This window comes from Nannobrachium achirus (genome assembly GCF_963921795.1).
Source record: "Nannobrachium achirus genome assembly, chromosome: 24".
Classification (NCBI taxonomy): domain Eukaryota; kingdom Metazoa; phylum Chordata; class Actinopteri; order Myctophiformes; family Myctophidae; genus Nannobrachium; species Nannobrachium achirus.
The window spans coordinates 46,319,943-46,337,990 of record NC_137831.1 but is presented as its reverse complement, the minus strand read 5'-3'; the positions used below and the strand labels follow the sequence as shown (position 1 = coordinate 46,337,990).

At 41.1% G+C, this 18,048-nt stretch overlaps 1 protein-coding gene across 1 annotated transcript; it reads right to left on the bottom strand.

The window, feature by feature from the left end:
- Positions 1-2,797: 2,797 nt before the first annotated feature.
- Positions 2,798-10,725, bottom strand: wbp4 (WW domain binding protein 4). Its single transcript, XM_080720596.1, has 11 exons — positions 10,621-10,725; positions 10,369-10,441; positions 10,213-10,275; positions 9,175-9,298; positions 7,390-7,617; positions 6,864-6,934; positions 6,451-6,526; positions 5,567-5,748; positions 4,346-4,438; positions 4,164-4,294; positions 2,798-3,123 (listed from the first exon to the last, which is right to left on the bottom strand). Coding segments are annotated over exons 1-11 (1,248 nt in total). The 5' UTR covers positions 10,623-10,725; the 3' UTR covers positions 2,798-2,918.
- Between the last annotated feature and the right edge of the window lie 7,323 nt (positions 10,726-18,048).

Below are 18,048 nucleotides of genomic sequence, written 5' to 3'. Positions count from 1 at the left end.
TTATTTGGAGAGTGTTTTATCCATTTCTGGATTCTGGTGCAGTTTCATTGAAATGCTACCTTTATTAAAAGATGTTTTGACAATGTTTGAATTTCTTTCTTAACATTAATTGTACTTCCATGTTATACATTTGTTTTTACCAACACTTACACCACAATGCATGTGATGACAATGTCAATTACTTGTTCAATCCTCATACTTGTCAGAGTCCTTTATATTACAAATATAATATTGGTATTATAAAACATCTGTAAAAATGCCTTGATATCTTCACATAAATTACACAAATGAAAGAAATCAACATCAGAGAAAACAATAACTGGGCCTTTCCTCTACAGTAGCTTTTGGCCATGCATGTATCCACTCAAGAGACCGATGACGTACTAGAAGAGAATGTTTAACAAATGTTTTTGTAAGAACTGAAAATATTCACATAAAGGGATATTTCACTTTCAAAACAACTTTGTCATTTTATCGTCTAATCAGGCTTTTATGAACACCCTGGACAGTTTTTAATTTGCTTGATTCAATATTTAGATATTTGATGTAAATGTTATCAGGCCCTCCTCCTCCTCCAGGGCCACTGGGTGTGTATTGTAACTTCAAACTCCATATTAACCATGATAGATTCATTAAAAACAAATTATTTTTCCTGGTGACTCATACTACCCTCCTAATAAGTGAGCAGGCCGTGTTTGTTTCAACAACTTTTGTCATTTATTTGTAATAATCTTTTATTAAATTGAATTTCTTTTCCATTTTCCCAAAGAATTATTAAAAATAAATTAAAAAAAAGTTATTGAAAAAACACGGCCTGCTCACGTATTAGGAGGGTAGTATGAGTCACCAGAAAAAAATAATGGCTGTTTTTAATGAATCTATCATTTTGGAGTTTGAAGTTACAATGGGTGTGAATGGGGAGAGGCCCTGGGCCTGGAAGGCCTGATAGCATTTACATCAATTATCTAAATATTGAATCAAGCAAATTAAAAACTGTTCAGGGTGTTCATAAAACAGCAATGGTTGTGGCATTTTCCGTATATATCACCTAACCTAATAAAACTAGAATATCCAGAGAAATACAATAAAAAAAGATGCATTCTTTCCAATACATAAAATATCCAGCATTCCAATATTTAACAGTAAAAGGGGAAGGGGGAAAATGCAGTGAACAGACACAAGAAGCCTTCCTTGACTGTGTTCTACGGTTTTCTGCGTTTTTGATAGCCTTGAGCTGATGTTACACTGACATGTGGAATCACATTTTCATCGTTCTCCCCTGCAGGATAACCTCCAGACCCAGATCTCCTCTTGCGACCTGATTAGACGATAAAATGTCCAAAGGTTTTTTTGAAAGTGGAATATCCCTTTAAGACCACTGGACATGAACATTTAATATCAAAATCCTACAGTTTTTACAACAGTATGTTGTAAAAAAAACTAAAGCAACGTCACTACGCTGCACAGGTTTCACATCATTAGATAAAAATATAAAATAAAATCTCTGGAAGGTATCGTCGTCTTAGGCCTGATTTAAGGCCCTTTTCCACCGGCAGCGATAACGATGGCGATAGCCATAAAATATCACAGCGATAATTATGCCTTCACATTGATGTCCGATAAAGTTACCGGACATCAATGTGAAGAAGAAGAGCAGAGCGCACCTCGAGCTGTTTTTCAGAGACCCAGTTCCATATCACTGTGATCTTAACCACATCGTTGTTGATCCTAACAATGTAGTTGTCGGCTATCGTTGTCTGTATCGGTGTTGAGTGGATGCTGCCGATCCACTTCAATTGAAAACCCACTTTTTTAAATCGTCATCGCTGCCAGTGGTAAAGGGCCATTATACTTAGTTACACACAGGTGTCACACATCGAAAATGCCCAAGCTTGTAGATCAGTTATTGTCAGTATGTGACACCCACGCGCAACCAATTATAACTAAGGCTTCACTGTACAGCTGTGAGTTAACCCATTAAGACCTGGAACCACTTCAACCATTAATCAATGCTTTAACTATTACAAAATAGCAGATATACAACTTCACAGCGTGGCACCAAATGCTGCGCTGCGAGATATTTTGAAAAATCGTTATCTTTTTTTTGCAAATCTTTGAATGGATCTTTTTTTTAAGAGAACATTTGTAACTCAAATCTTTGCGTCTGGGTGGTCCCTGAGGCTGGAACAACATATTTTGAGATGGGGTCCGTGGCCAAATACATGTAATTTTGGGGGTCCTTGACATGAAAAAGTTTGAGAACGAAGAAGAAGGATTTAGAAGACATGCATAGAATCATGTCAAACATATTCAACATGTTCAAAGAATGTTATGCTTTAACTATTAGAAAATAGCAGATCTACAAGCTCACAGTGCGGCACCGCGCTGCGAGCTTGTAGATCTGCTACGTCGCAGATATACAAGCTCACAGCGCGGCACCGAGTGCTGCGCTGTGAGCTTGTAGATCTGCTATTTTTGAAGAATCGCGAACATTTGAATTTTGACCCGATCTTGACCCAATTCTATAAGTGTGTTCTAGATCCTTTTAAGGGTTTTTGAAAAACACTTGTCTACGTCAGTATCAAGGACCCCTAGAATTAAATGTATTTGGCCGTCGAACCCCCGTCTCAAAATATTTTGTGTCAGGGACCCGCCCAGAAGCAAATATTTGAGTTACAAATGTTCACTTTAAAAACGAGATATTCAAGATTTGCACACATATTCATGATTTTTCAAAATAGCAGATCTACAAGCTCGCTTTGAGCTTGTATATCTGTTATTTTTCACTGGTTAAAGCATTCAATAATTCTAGGCCTAAGCATAAGATAATGGTTGAAGTAATAATGCGTTCCAGGAAACGTATGAGTGTCTGTGGTTGAAATGTGAGGGGGAGTCTGTAGAGTATTGTTTTTAGGAGGTCAGTCGTCTTCTCTGCCCCGCTGTCTGAGGCTTCTGGATTTGCCGTTGAGCGCTCTGGTCTTCTTGAAGGAGGCAGGGCCTCCTCCCTCTCCCAGGGACGTGACGGTGCGCTCCTTGAACTTGGGCTTCGGCTCCGGGGGAAGCTCGTCCAGACCTCCGGCTGCGAAACCCTCCGCCTGGGGCAACTGCAGGTCCACGTTGTCACTGGAAAAGAGAACATCATCTCAAGTTTTTATATATATGTTACAGTTTTTTTTTGAGTTTCAGTGAAATTGAGAACAGGAGCGCTTGTCCTGCTGGGTTAGGGTTAGGGTTAGAGTTAGGCATAGTAAGCTAATGGCTAAACACAGCTGAGCTAGGCTAGTCTACAAGCTCACAACACATCTGCTATTTTTGGCTAAAGTTCCCAGAATATGGACGCTAGGGTTCAAGTGGTTAGTATGGAAAAAAAAAAAAAAAAGCTTCTATCACACAAATATTTGGAGGACCCCCTGTAGTAACTCTGAGGACTCCCTAGGGGTCCCGGACCCCCTGTTGAAGACCCCTGGTTTAGATTAAGACTCAAAAGAGAAATTAGACGTTTGCCCAGGACCCAAACTAGTGAAAACAACAGTTCTACAATACAATCTTGCAATGAATCACAAGTTTGTATATCTACTATTTTCGCAACGTTTTTCTTTTATGGTGATTGTTCACATTTTTAAATGTATTTATTAAATATTTTAGAAAATTGTTGGAATCATTTTAAATCGATGAAAAGTTATGACTCTTGTTTAAACTTCCTTAAATCTTTTGAAATAATGAATTCATAAGTAGGGAACCAAAAAAAGTGGTTCTCAACCTTTTCAGGCCGCGAACCCCAAAATAATCACATTTTAACTGGGAACCCCCCCACCCTGACAAGCACTAAGAGTTGAGGCATTACATTTTGTAACACAGTTCTATTGTGAAAATAGCAGATCTACATGCTCTCAACGCCTCGCAGCATGTAGATCTTCTATTTTCACAATCTCTGCCTCTAATATTTGACAATTTGGCCAATGTTTCAATTGTCATTTTAGACGTATTAAAAAGTCTGTAAATTGTCACGTTAGAAATGTGTTGATACCGTCTATACACTTAGAAACATTGTGTCCGTTTGTTCAGTGTTGAGTGAGAAAACAATGTTGCACATTAAGTTAATCATCTGGGGACCCCCCCCAAAATAATTAACCCACAGGTTGAAAACCACTGGTCTAACTTACTATGGATCCTCCTCTTCCTGAATCTGTTCCCAGACACCGTACGGGGTGGTCTTCCTCTGCTTCTTGGCCCGTGCTCCCTCCTCCTTCTTGGCACGTGCCTCCTCCTCCTTTGCCTTCCTCTCCTCCTCCTCCTTTGCCTTCCTCTCCTCCTCTTCCTCAGGTAGAGGCGCAGCATTTGGAGCCTCTCCCGGTTCGTTCTCCACGACGTCGTCCTCTTTCTCGTTTTCGCTGCCGGATTTGTCTTCCTCTTTTTCGGCGGACTCTGCTTTCCTTTTCTGACAAAAGCACGGTAGGATTGTGGTCAGTATCGTTCTAATTATCATTTCAGCACCTCCTTAAGGTCCTTTGAACCAACTTAATAACAAAGGGCGAGCCTTTGAGGTAGGGTTGGGCGATATGGTGATAATTATCTTTGAGACGATACATTGTCTCAACGATATACCTTTTCAGAGGTATCGTATATATCGTGATACAATTGAGGGAGCCTTGTAAAAAGTCCTGTTTAATCGTTAATACAGAGATTCAATGCAGAATTCAATTTAAACCTGCATTTTGGTCTGAATCAGTAGTTCTCAAACTTTAAAATGTCAAGGTCTCCACTTAACTCTGACAGTATACAAATGAAAACAAATTTGTTTTCATTGGTACACTGTCAGAGTCACATACTTGTAAAGTTCAATTTAGACCTCCCAAAAGGGGCCCAGAGAGTCTAGTTGTTGTCAAGTAACTTGAAAAATAACCATAAAAACCAACGTGAAAAAAGAATCGTGATGAAATCGTGTATAGTGATACAGCTTGGGAAAATATTGTGATATTGGCGATAGCGCCAAAGCTCTGGAACGCCCTCCCCCTGGACCTAAAAACGGCCACCTCAGAGGCTTCCTTTGAGAGGCATCTGAAAACACACCTGTTCAGACAGGCCTTTTTATTTTATTTATTTTTTTATAATCTTTATCCCACGATTTTGTAACCCATTTTCACCCAGTGCCAATTGCCTATGTAATCCTGGGCTTTGCTCTCCCTCTGTCGCACCTGGGGAGACAACGGACTGACCTCATGCTTCCTTCTATGCATGTGGAGTCCAAGTTGCTTCTTTTCACCTGACAGTGGGGATTTCCCCGGTTTGGACTCGCGCGTGGAAGGAACACGTTATTCCAACCAGTTCCTTTCCCCTCCACCAGGCGCCCCGGCTGGCCAGGGGGAGGCATCATAGAGACCAGGATTACTGCATGTTTTTGTGAGGGTATCTACCCTAGGAGACACGGGGAGAACATGCAAACTCCACACAGAAAGCTGCTGTGAAGCGGTGAGGCGACAACGCTAAACACTACGTCACTGTGCCCCCTCACTTGGTTTAATTATGTAATTATTATGTAATTAAATGACACGTTGCATCTTCTCACCCTGAAGCTGATCTTGGGGACTTTGGGCTGTTGGTTGTCTTGTCCGTTGCCTTCAGACTCCTCGGGGGCAGGGGCCGAGCTGGAGGTCCCAGGAGGCTCTGGCTGGGAGTGAGATCCATCTTCTGGACCACGCCCAGATGTGTCCACGGAGGAGAGATCAGCTGGACGCTCCCAACTCGATTCTGTGACAGGCATAGAGGAGAGCGATTGATGGCCCCTGGTGCCAGCCTATTTGTTTAATTTCACCTTTTTCTGGGGCCCCAAATAGGGATGGGACGATATGAACATGTCATATCACGATTATTGTGGCAAAAGAAATCACGATTTAAAATATTATCGCGATAATCAAAAATAATCCATTATCCTGGGGCGGAACATTTGCCAAAAAATAGCCGATCTACAAGCTCACAGCGCGTCACGTTTGATAGAGAGTGAAAAAAAGATTGTATCAAGTACGTACAGTATATTATTAGTACCTTTTACCAGTTATAGAGGTTTGAGGTGGTACTGGATATGCAGCTCGGCAAATAAAAGGTGAATTGAACCCAGTCTATGACGAAGGACGATTTCACGATAAATTAAATCTCTCCTCGATAGGATTATTGTGAGTCTTTTGGCTCATCTAACCATTATTAAACAAGACGTTTAGTACGCTTTTGGCATTAAGAGAGTTAAATATGCATGCTCTGTAATAATACAATTTAGAATCAACCAATCCCAAAAAGGAAGCATACATTAAATAAAAGGCTCGACAATGTTTGTGTACATAATCTCATGATCACATAAAATGGAAAACATAACAGTAATGTTATATTTTCTTATAAAAAGTGGTCTGTAAAAATACAGTAGCTTCTACAAGAATAATCAACGTAATTGTAACTTACCTCCAGTCGCCGTGTTGTAATAGTAAGTATGGCCTTCAGGACTGACTGTTTCCTTCCAGCAACCGCCCGAGGAGTTCTACACAGACACACTGCAAATTAGAGCTGCAACTATTGATTGTTTTCTTAATGATGATTGTATTGATTATGTTTTTTGAATAATACATTGAATAATCAAGAAACATGTTTTTTAATAAACATAAAAAGTAGGAATTGAAAATGTACTTTTTGGCACATGCCAACAAACGAACGTACGGCTATGAGACTTCATCAGAGCAAATACGTTTTTTAATGTTTTAAAATTCAAAATGAAGTGGATTGCACTTGTGGATGGTTATGTTTCTATAGAATAGCTCTAGACACTCAATGCTGTGTCAGTCGATAGCTAACCTACAGAATGGTTTCGTGGAGCGTACCTCACTCTGCCGGGACTGAGTGGAGTCTGAGCTCTCTCCCTGGAAGCCCTCTGGCTTCTCCCACTGAGACTCTGTCAAAGTAGGACATGTAGAGACACACATTCAGTAGCGCACAACCACAGTGTTGTGAGTTCATTAGGATGGGACGATATGCGATATTATCGTTTATCATGATAAAAAACATTCACGATAATCGTATCATGGAGATTTAATTTATCGTGATATCGTCCTCCGTCATGCACTGGGATCAATTCACCTTTTATTTGCAGAGTTGCATATCCGGTACCATTTAAACCCTCTATTGGTTAAAGGTACTTATAATATGCGTACTTGATAGTCTTTTTTCCACTTTCTATCGAATATCTTTGCCAAAAAATAGCCGTTCTACAAGCTCATAACGCGTCGCATATGACGCGTTGTGAGCTTGTAAAAAAATTGGTATTTTTGTTTTTATAAAACTGCTATTTTTGACATTTCTGAAGACTCTTGGAAAATGTTCCAATGACATGCCCAAAATTGAACTTACCTCCAGTTAGCGTGTTGTAGTAATACGTGTGCCCGTCGTCCGACTTCCCCTCCACCCAAACCGGCGACGTTCTGGACTCTTCAGACCGACTTTGTTCCGCTCGCTTTCCCTTCTTTTCTCTTCGGTGAGGCTCAGACTGAGGCTGAGACTGATGTTTAGACTGTGGTTGAGACCGAGGTTGAGACTTGGGCTCGGACGGAAGCGGGGTCGTTGTGGGGACTTCCGTTCCTAATAGGAGAGGTGGGCGATATGGTGATAATTATCGTTGAGGCGATACAATGTCTCCACGATATGCCTTCTTAGACGTATCGTATATATCGTGATACAATTGAGGGAGCCTTGTAAAAAATCCTGTTAATACAGAGGTTCATTGCAGAATTCAATTTAAACCTACATTTTGGTCTAAATCAGAAGTTCTCAAACTTTAAAATGTCAAGGTCTCCACTTAACTCTGACAGTATACAAATGAAACCAAATGGACCCGTAAGGGTCCATTTGTATACTGTCAGAGTTACATACTTGTAAAGTTCAATTTAGACATCCCTAAAAGAACCCAGAGAGTCTAGTTTTTGTCAAGTAACTTGAAAAATAACCATTAAAACCAACGTGAAAAAGAATTGTGATAAAATCGTGTATCGTGATACAGCTTGGGAAAATATCGTGATATTGTATTTTTCCATATCGCCCACCCCTACCTAATAGTCAACACAAGCAGCACCGTGTTAAAACCGTGTTTTTCATGCTTTTATCCAATTTATTTGCGAAAAGCTTTTTCCATAAACACTTTCAGAACCCAACCCAATGGTTGAGGAACACAAACATGTGTGAAGGTGTTCAGACAAACCAAATACCCACAATTTTCAATAAATAATAAACAAGTAATCATCAACCTTTTTCATTTCAAGAACCCCCGGTTTGATATGCATTAGACACTCCCATTTTATATTATTTAACAAAATATCTCTGGGGTCCCGGGTTCATTTAACCATTTGGTTCCATGTGTACACTCTCAGAGTTACAGACAGGTTAGCTCTGGTCCATAGCGTTAGTGGAGTTCTCCCTAACGTTATGTTCCTCTACCTCCGTATTTCTTGGCAAAACCGGAAAACCCCGCCGTCTGGTCCAAAATAACAAAAACTGTTTCGCCCCTCACCAAACCAAAGGTATCAGTGGACAGTTGAAAGCTTACTCTACTTAGTGGACGCGGTCTGGGCCCCCCACCACACGATTAAAATACATTTCTAGGGCGAAATGAAAAATAATCCACCGGATGGAGACTCCATTTCTTCAGCTTTTTTACTATTTGTCGTCACCATCACGGCACCAACTCACTACTGCTGCGCAGGTCAGAGGATCGAAATGCACTGCATTAACAGAGTCAGAGCATTAGTCTTGTTGGGTGTTATTCAGCTCTGCAATGTTGGAAGCGATGTTTCGTAAAACCAGTCTTCAACCAGGAAGAGTGCCTCCACCCGGTGGAATATTTTTCATTTTGCCCTAGAAATGTATTTTAATCGTGTGGTGGGGGGCTCAGACCGCGTCCACTAAGTAGAGTAAGCTTTCAACTGTCCGCTGATACCTTTGGTTTGGTGAGGGGCGAAACAGTTTTTGTTATTTTCGGACCAGATGGAGGGGTTTTCTGGTTTTGCCAAGGAATACGGAGGTAGAGGAACATAGCGTTAGGGAGAACTCCACTAACGCTATGGACCAGAGCTAGAGACAGGTATGACCCCCTGGCCTGGTGGTCCACGGCCGGACCCACAATAACACAATCAGCTCCCTCACCTGACTCCATCTGCATCCTCTTCAGGTCTTCCTCGTATGCCTTCATCGCTGCCTCCTCCATCGCTGCAAACTCTTTGGAGTTTTTTTCGTCCTGCTTTGCCTTGTCCATACTCTTCTTTTTAATCTGCACAAAGACAGAAGGGAAGGTGATTGACAGGTGTTAGCAACCAACCAACTAATCGTCCTTCTGTATTTCAACAATTCTAGTTCCTAGAACGGGTACACATTATTGTGTATCATTATTTTATGCTTTAACTATTGAAAAATAGCAGATATACAAGCTCACAGCGCGCTGCGAGCTTGTATATCTGCTATTTTTGAAAAATCGTGAACATTATAATTTTGACCCGATTCTATAAGTGTCTTTTGAATCCTTCTAAGGTTTCTTGAAAAAAAAATGTTTCTATGTCAGCAATCTGGCTGGCCATCGTCAAAGAAAGGGTCCTTTTCACTTAACTGAAGCTCAGTTAGTCTGTTCTTGAGAGACTACTATGTCAGTGGTTCTCAAAGCGCCCCCAGCGCTTGATTCCTAAATGTTTTCCGTTAACGATTCCCAATAGATTTTACATGTGTGGTTCTCAAAGTGAGGTACAGGTATTATTTGCACATATCGAGGGGGCTCCAAATGGACACTTATAGGTCTGTAACTCTAATTGTGTACAAATGAAACCAAATGAACCCATAAGAGTCCATTTGGTTCCATTTGCACACTCTCAAAGTTATGGTGGTCCTTGAAAAATGTTTGACAACCACTGATGGTGTAATAAAACCAGTTCTGGGCAGAAACTGTTCCAAATGTGATGGAACCGATTCTGGTTTGTCCATTTTTTATCCGTTTTCTCTGAATTATTCCAATGATGATCAGTTTGAAGTGAAAAGGGAACCAAAACTTTAGGAAAAAAATTAAAAATAAACATGCATCATTCATAAGTCAAACTATGAGTTTACCTTTGAAATGAATGAACATTTGCAGTATTTCAGCTCAAAATCAACAACAGATTTGAATCATAAGCCTCACATTAAACATGGACAGAATACCTCTGAGATTTTAGCAGCAACATTTTCCTTGTGATTCTTCCCTCTTTCGTGAAACTCAACACTCTGCAGAGAAAATGAAGGGGCATCACAATGAATAAACAGCTACATTCTTAGAAACGATTCACTCATGTATTGTGTTTGTTGAGCTATACTCACAGGCTTGTTGTCTGCTATCCAGCACTTGCAGTATTGGCAAAACTTCTTTGGCTGCGATTTCCAATAATCGGCCCTGAAAAGCGCAAATGAGAACGAAATGCAAGAATTGCAACGATAACAATATGCTAGCGTTAATTTTGAGTTTCACTGGGTTTGAATGGTGATGTATTTTACATGGCTGCCGAATCCTGGGCTAATCTGATTTATACTGAACGTTCACATAATGTGTGTAGGGATGAGTAGTCTACTTACATGGTGAGATCTTGATTGTAAAGATTGATTATTATAAATACATAAACTAAATGGAAACGAGCAACGTTGGTGTGCGAGCTTATTTCAGGAACAACAACACCGTCCTTTCCCGATGACGCAATCAGCAGTCGCCACTGCCCGGCAACGCTGCGTCCACGTTTTTCCCAATTACTCTAAGCGCGACGGTGGGGGCGCGGGGGGCTGCAAGGGAAAGGAGCGCTTGTTTTTTTTATGATGACGACGGAGGCGCGCCGTCTCAGGCGACCATGGGCCACGTGAGACACCGCCGACGCCAAGCGAGCGTGACTCGCTCGCGAGCGTAGCGACGGTCGCATGAGCCGACTTAGCGCCGTTACCGAGTTTTGTGTCGTCTTGGCGACTTTCGGCTCCTCCGCGCGGTCCAAGTGAACACAGCGAAGCGCTCCCTACCTCATTGCCCACCACTGGCCCCCACCGTTGTGCTCAGGTCCGTTGGGAAACGCCAGGTCGCGGCAACGCAAGGGAACAGCGTGTCATACAAAAATGTACAAAAACTAAACATTCGTAGCCTACCTAGAAACAAAACAATAATAAACAAACATTCGCATTCTTAGTACATCAAGTGCTGTAGGCCTATAGTCTTATTTACAGTATAATACACCCATGGTTCAAACGTATAATATTGTAAAATAACCACTGCAGCAACAGACCTCCCATATGGTCTAGCGGTTAGGATTCCTGGTTTTCACCCAGGCGGCCCGGGTTCGACTCCCGGTATGGGAACTACTCTTTTTCTAGACGGTATTGATGATGAAAAGGGCCATTGTATGTCCCCACACACACACACACACACACACACACACACACACACACACACACACACACACACATAGCTATGTTTGTGGGTTTCTTTTGTCTGTGTAGCCTACTTTCTGTGCTGTTTGTGTTTGTTAATAAAAATGTATTGTTGACTGTAGCTTTACAGTGGACGTTTTACACATTTAAAATGTGTTTTATTAGGATAGGCCTACAGTTCATGAGATCAAGATCTGGAAAATTCAGTGTGATTGCACCGACACAAGTCTTAGGTTGCGCCGCCAGACCTGTGGAAAACCGTTGGGAGGAATTCCGTCGGAGGCCATGTGAGATTCAAAATGGGGATGATCGGATTCTCGCCTGAGATAACTTGTATTTCAAAAATCAAGTTTAGCATCAAACAGTTACATTTTGCCAGCTTTTTCATATTCCATACGGATTGATAAGATTGGGTCTAAAGGTTTCAAGGGGTGGATCGCTTTGAACAAATTGCTGTGAAAATTCATAATTGGCCTGTTATAGTGCCACCAGGAGTACAGTTTCGTCCAAACATCATGCATATTACACAGTAGCTATCTCTAGACATGTCATCAAGACAGACCTGTCCATTTTATTATAGAACTTTTTGATTTGCTAAGATTGACTTCTGCTACCTGGCCTGTGCTCTGAGGAGCACATTTTTCCAGTTGGGTTTTATTCACTGGTGATAAAAGGGATCTCCATTATATGGGCATAAAAGGGATTGTATGCAGCCGATGTGGCCTCCATATATGGGCATTCACAAATGAAGTCCTGTTAGGGGAACAACACTAACAGAATCCCTTTTATGCCCATATATGGAGATCCCTGATGTCATCAATAGTAAGCCCATATCTGTGAATGCCAATATATACAGGGAGGCTCTCTCCATTCCGACATGTCACCACTCCCTCCGAAATTGACTTCTTATTGTCGGAGTGGCGACACTCCCATGGGGGTTCGGTTTAGGGTTAGGGTTAGTGTCGGAATGGAGACATGTCGGAAAGGAGACATGTCGGAGTGGAGAGATGCACTCAGTACATGTCAGTCTAACCCATAGAGTAGACTATACAGGTCAGTCTAAACAATATGCCCATATCTCCATATACATAGATCTCCATATATGGTATCAGCGATCTCCATATGGGTAACTTGATATCTAACTCTTCATTTAGCTAATGTCTGTCTGTCTGTCTGTCTGTCTGTCTGTCTGTCTGTCCGTCTGTCCGTCTGTCTGTCTGTCTGTCTGTCTGTCTGTCTGTCTGTCCGTCCGTCCGTCCGTCCGTCCGTCCGTCCGTCCGTCCGTCCGTCCGTCCGTCCGTCCGTCCGTCCGTCCGTCCGTCCGTCCGACCATCTGCATGCTGACATCACTGATACAGTTTTGCCACCATGGTAACCGCCTGTCTGCATGCTGTACGCTGACGTCATACAGACTGGCCTGGACACGGAACATCATGTATGGGCATAAAGATCTACCCAACGAGCACTCCAACATGGAAAACCATATGGAACACTCCTATACATTCAATCCCTCAGATACTGTGCACCAGTGGCGGCTGGTAAATCTTTCTCCAGGGTGAAGCCAAGCTATAAAAAAAATACTCTTAAGCAAACAAGCCTAAGGTATCATCACTCACTGTTAGCCGCAAATTGCAACACTAGATCTTTTTTAATCTGATCTAGGATTGCAATACCTCCCATAGGGATTCATCATTGAATCCCTATGGGAGGTATTGCAATCCTATGATGATCATGCATTTTTCTTTGCTATCTGATTGTATCAAACAACGTCAAACTATATTTCAGGGGAGCGTTCTTTAGGTTAAATTATACTTTATTGACAAGAATGGCAGATAGAGCGCAGCAACAACATAGCTTAAACAGCATCAGGATATATATATATATACTATATATATATATATATATATATATATTATTTTTTTTTTTACGAACATCATTTCGACAACGGAGCGTCGGCAGGTATCGCAACTCACCCCACGGAGGTTAAGGTTAGGGTTAAGGTTAGGGTTAGGGTTAGGTTTGGTTGTTGAAAAGATGACTTGTAGAAATAGCGACACGCTCCCGTCAAACTCAGCAATATTGTGGATCTATGGATAGCTTGAATTATGCTCTTTCTATCTGCAAAGTGTTTGTTTCATAAAAATCCACCATAGATATGTTATGAGTTACTTTCTGTCAAGAAATCCGAGCAGACATGTCTTTACTTTTTTGTTGAACTTTGAAAGCGCTTGTCTTTAATACCGCAACGTCCTGCTGCCTCCTGCATTATGTGACAACCAGGTGGTACAGGACCATTGAGTGATTTCCCACGAGCGCTTCCAAACTCCAATACTTAGAAAAAATAATCAACTGAACTGAATTTCTTGACAGAAAGTAGCTCATAACATGTCTATGGTGGATTTTTCCTGAAACAAACACTTTGCAGATAGAAAGAGCATAATTCAAGCTTTCCATAGATTTGATTGATTGATTTTTCTTTATTTTAGTGTCATGCTTCCAAGGAAGCCCAGCCCATATGGACTTACAGGACACTTTTACATTTCATTTAACAAAAACAATTCACGGACATAACAATTCACACAAACAATGATCAAACACATAACCAACTTTAACACTCAAGCTACTATTTGAAGAGCTGAGACTGTCTTCTACTCCAGGCTAGGGAAACAAAATGTGCCGTCTTAAAGACTTCATAATTAAACAACCATTCTAACTTCTGTCCATCATCTTCCCAGAACAGCTCAGGTTTTCGTTTTTGCAAACAAAGGGACCCTCAAATCATCATATAGAGTACAATAAAACATGAAAGGAAATTCATTTTCAACATCTTTCAGGTCACATACATTACATATCCTATTCTCTTCTGGTACAGCTGAGAAACTCCCCACCTCAATAGCTAGAGGTAGGATAGAGCTGCAATAGAGCTGCAATATTGGTTAGTTTGACGTTGTTTAATACAATCCGATCAAACGTTTTGATGCATTCCCTATGGGAGGTATTGAAACCCTAGATTCATCAGATTCAAAAGAATCTAGTGTTGCAATTTGCGGCTGCATCACTGTATAACCACAATTAATTGTAGGCTGAAATCTAATAAATACATGATGATGACATTCAATGGAAGGCTTTTCTTTTGTAAATAAAATACAAAATACACACATAATGCATACATCATAATAAACAAAACGTGCCTTCATAACCTGAGACAATGGCAGAAAATGTATCCTCAAAGCCATGACTCTTATCCCCTTATGGCTTAACATTTACTCAGTGGTGAGTAAAAACAATCACATTCTTTACTGAAGTATCAATAGGCCTACTGCAATGTAGAAATACTATGTTACAAGTAGAAGTCTTGTATTAAAAATGTACTTGAGTAAAATAACAAAAGTATTGGTACCAAAATAATTAAATGTATTGTTTTGGTATGAAAGCCAGCATTCTTGATCCTGTATCATACAAACGGGGACGTCATGATACCGAGGCATACGTATATAACGGCCACCAGAGGAACCGTCTATAACCAGATGGGCCTAAACTGGCATATAGTCGATAAGCTTTGAGCCTACTTTCGGGTTTGGTCAACTTGATTCAATGATTCAACTAAATTCACAGATGGATGAATTGCAACTGTCAGATGTGCAAATTGGTGTTATTTGGAATGATGTCATGGTTTGTGTTGTGTGACGTCAGGCCAGAGCTCTGGTGGACCTGAATAAGATGTGACGCAGTTTCTAAACATCACATTTATTCTGAGTACGACCGTGAGAAAGCCTTTGTAGACAGAGTGTACTGTGAGAGTCAGAGAGTTAGGGACATTTAGACAGAGACATACACAAAGACATTGACAGAGAATATCCAACCCGCAAGCAACAAAGAAACGCTTTCCAATTTACAGTCCAAGTAGCAGAAGCGGTGTCCATGAACCAATCTTCCAAGACACAGGTGTCCTGTTCTGAGTGTCCACACGCCTTCACGTCTCAGGTCCTCCTCCATGAAGACATGAAGAGGAGCCACAACAACCTCTACTGTCCAATGATGAGCAATGGACAGCTGCCCTCATCTTCCTGTCCGACGATCACCAGCTGTGTAACCAGCCAGCAACAAGGAGACAAAGACAAACCGAGATATTGGACTTCAATGCAGCCTGGAGAAGTAAAGAAACATTTGATGACCTACACAGGAAAGAAAACCTCATATGTGATAAGAGTTTCATTGAGGACAAGGGTTTCAGTCGGTTAGGTGACCTGAAGACACACCGGCGTGTCCACAGTGGAGAAAAACCCTTTGTGTGTAAACAGTGTGACAAGGGTTTCAGTAAGTTATGGACTCTGAAGAAGCATCAGCGTGTCCACACTGGAGAAAAACCCTTTGTGTGTAAACAGTGTGACAAGAGTTTCAGTGAGTTAGGGACTCTGAAGAAGCATCAGCGTGTCCACACCAGAGAAAAACCCTTTGTGTGTAAACAGTGTGACAAGAGTTTCAGTGATGTAGGGACTCTGAAGAAGCACCAGCGTATCCACACTGGAGAAAAACCCTTTGTGTGTAAACAGTGTGGCAATAGTTTCAGTCAGTTAGGGACTCTGAAGAAGCACCAGCGTATCCACACTGGAGAAAAACCCTTTGTGTGTAAACAGTGTGACAAGGGTTTCAGTCAGTTAGGGAATCTGAAGATCCACCAGCGTATCCACACTGGAGAAAAACCCTTTGTGTGTAAACAGTGTGGCAAGAGTTTCAGTCAGTTAGGGACTCTGAAGACACACCAGCGCATCCACACTGGAGAAAAACCCTTTGTGTGTAAACAGTGTGACAAGGGTTTCCGTAAGTTAGACCACCTGAAGACACACCGACGTGTCCACACTGGAGAAAAAACATTTGTGTGTAAACAGTGTGACAAGGGTTTCAGTCAGTTAGGTACCCGGAAGAAGCACCAGCATGTCCACACCACATAAAAGCTTCAATCAGTTACATATTCTGATGACAATCCATCATCTCCACACTTCACCCTACGCGATGATCCAGGTGACTCCCCTTATGCACAACTCTAGTGTTTTCAAATGGGGGTCCGCGGGCTATTAAGTGTCAATTTGGGGGTCCTTGACATGAAAAGGTTGTTTATTGTTTATCGAATAGAGTTCATGCTTACTCCCACACTTCTCTGGATAAGAACGTTTACTAAATGTGTCAATTGTAATTGTGAATTACAAGTTAAAGTAATTGTGAATTATATGAAAAAACGTAAAAATATATCTCCTGGGATTTTCGCGTCACGCGCACAGAACTTTTTCCACATGAACTTTGGACCAATTTGGTCAAACTGTCTGGTCGGATTATTTTTAAAGTGAAACTAATAACTAATAATTCAATGAATATTGCAGTTTTATGCAAATTATTCTTCTGCCTCTAAATCATACATGCAAAGTCACACGTTCATGGCATTTGGCAAAGATGTAGAGGGTTAGTCCAAATATCACTGAAACCAATCTTATTCCAATTGGCCAAAGGGGGGCTCTATATGAAGCGTTTGAACCCATGCAACTTGCTTACAAGCGTGCCTTGACTCAAGCGGAAGACCTCTGTGTCTTTGTTAATTAAGTAAGCTCCGCCCTTAGATCTTCTGCCATTTTGAGCAGTTTGTAAAACGCTTAAACCTGTTTTTATCCTGGGATTTTCGTGTTACGTGCACTGAACCTTTTTTACAAGAACTCTGGACCAATATCTAAAGATCTGTCAGATCGGAGTTTTTTTTTAATTGAAATATTCTTTTTTAATAATTCAATGAATATTGCAGTTTTATGCAAATATTTTTTCTGCTTCTAAAACATACATGCAAAGTCACATTTTCATGATGAATAGAGCATTGCAGTGAGGTGTCGGAAGCAAGCTCGCCATTCATTCTTAATTTCTTACCATAGGGTTTTTCATTATCAGCCACAAAGTCGTAGCAATTCAATGTACACTTACCACTAGGCTGGTGGTTGTAAAATGGTTCTATATGCTCCTGTAGAACCCCCGAGTATGTATGCAATCACTCTAGTTTTAGTAAAAACATGTTTTAATCAAGATCGCACGGAGAAGAACTGCATTACCCATACTGCTAAACATGTACATCCGGTGAAATCGACGTCTGTGATTGGTCTAGCTTCTTCTTCTTTTACATATCTTGCGGTTACCGCGGAAGTAGCTACTGCCCCCTGTCTTCCCGGTGGATTGTTGCACTTCAGCAGAACTCCGTGAGCGATTGTCTTTCTTTTACAAATATGATGCACTATGCTATGGATGACGAGAAGAGCGTCCACGGAGATGACAATCACTACATTTCAGGCCATATGCTGGCCTGGATAACTAAACTGAGCGTGATTTAAGGGCTATATTTCAGGAAACAAGACTGTCATTCGCAATGCATTCTGGGAGTGTAGTTTCCGCAATTTTAAAAATAATGATGTACACAGTCTTGTACCCTGCCCTTTTTTTCAGCTTTCTAATTAATCTTTGCATTAAAAAAAAAGTGAATATTGTCATGATTCCTCTCCAGCCGAGGTGGCTTTGTCCAAGGCTTAAAAACGTTGAAATAAATACTTTATGAAATGTCTA

Excerpts from the sequence above, each read along its gene's own strand:
- wbp4 (XM_080720596.1), bottom strand. Across the intron at positions 6,527-6,863 it reads CTCAGTCCCGGCAGAGTGAG|AACTCCTCGGGCGGTTGCTG; the intron begins GTACGCTCCACG and ends GTGTCTGTGTAG. Across the intron at positions 3,124-4,163 it reads CAGGAAGAGGAGGATCCATA|TGACAACGTGGACCTGCAGT; the intron begins GTAAGTTAGACC and ends TCTCTTTTCCAG.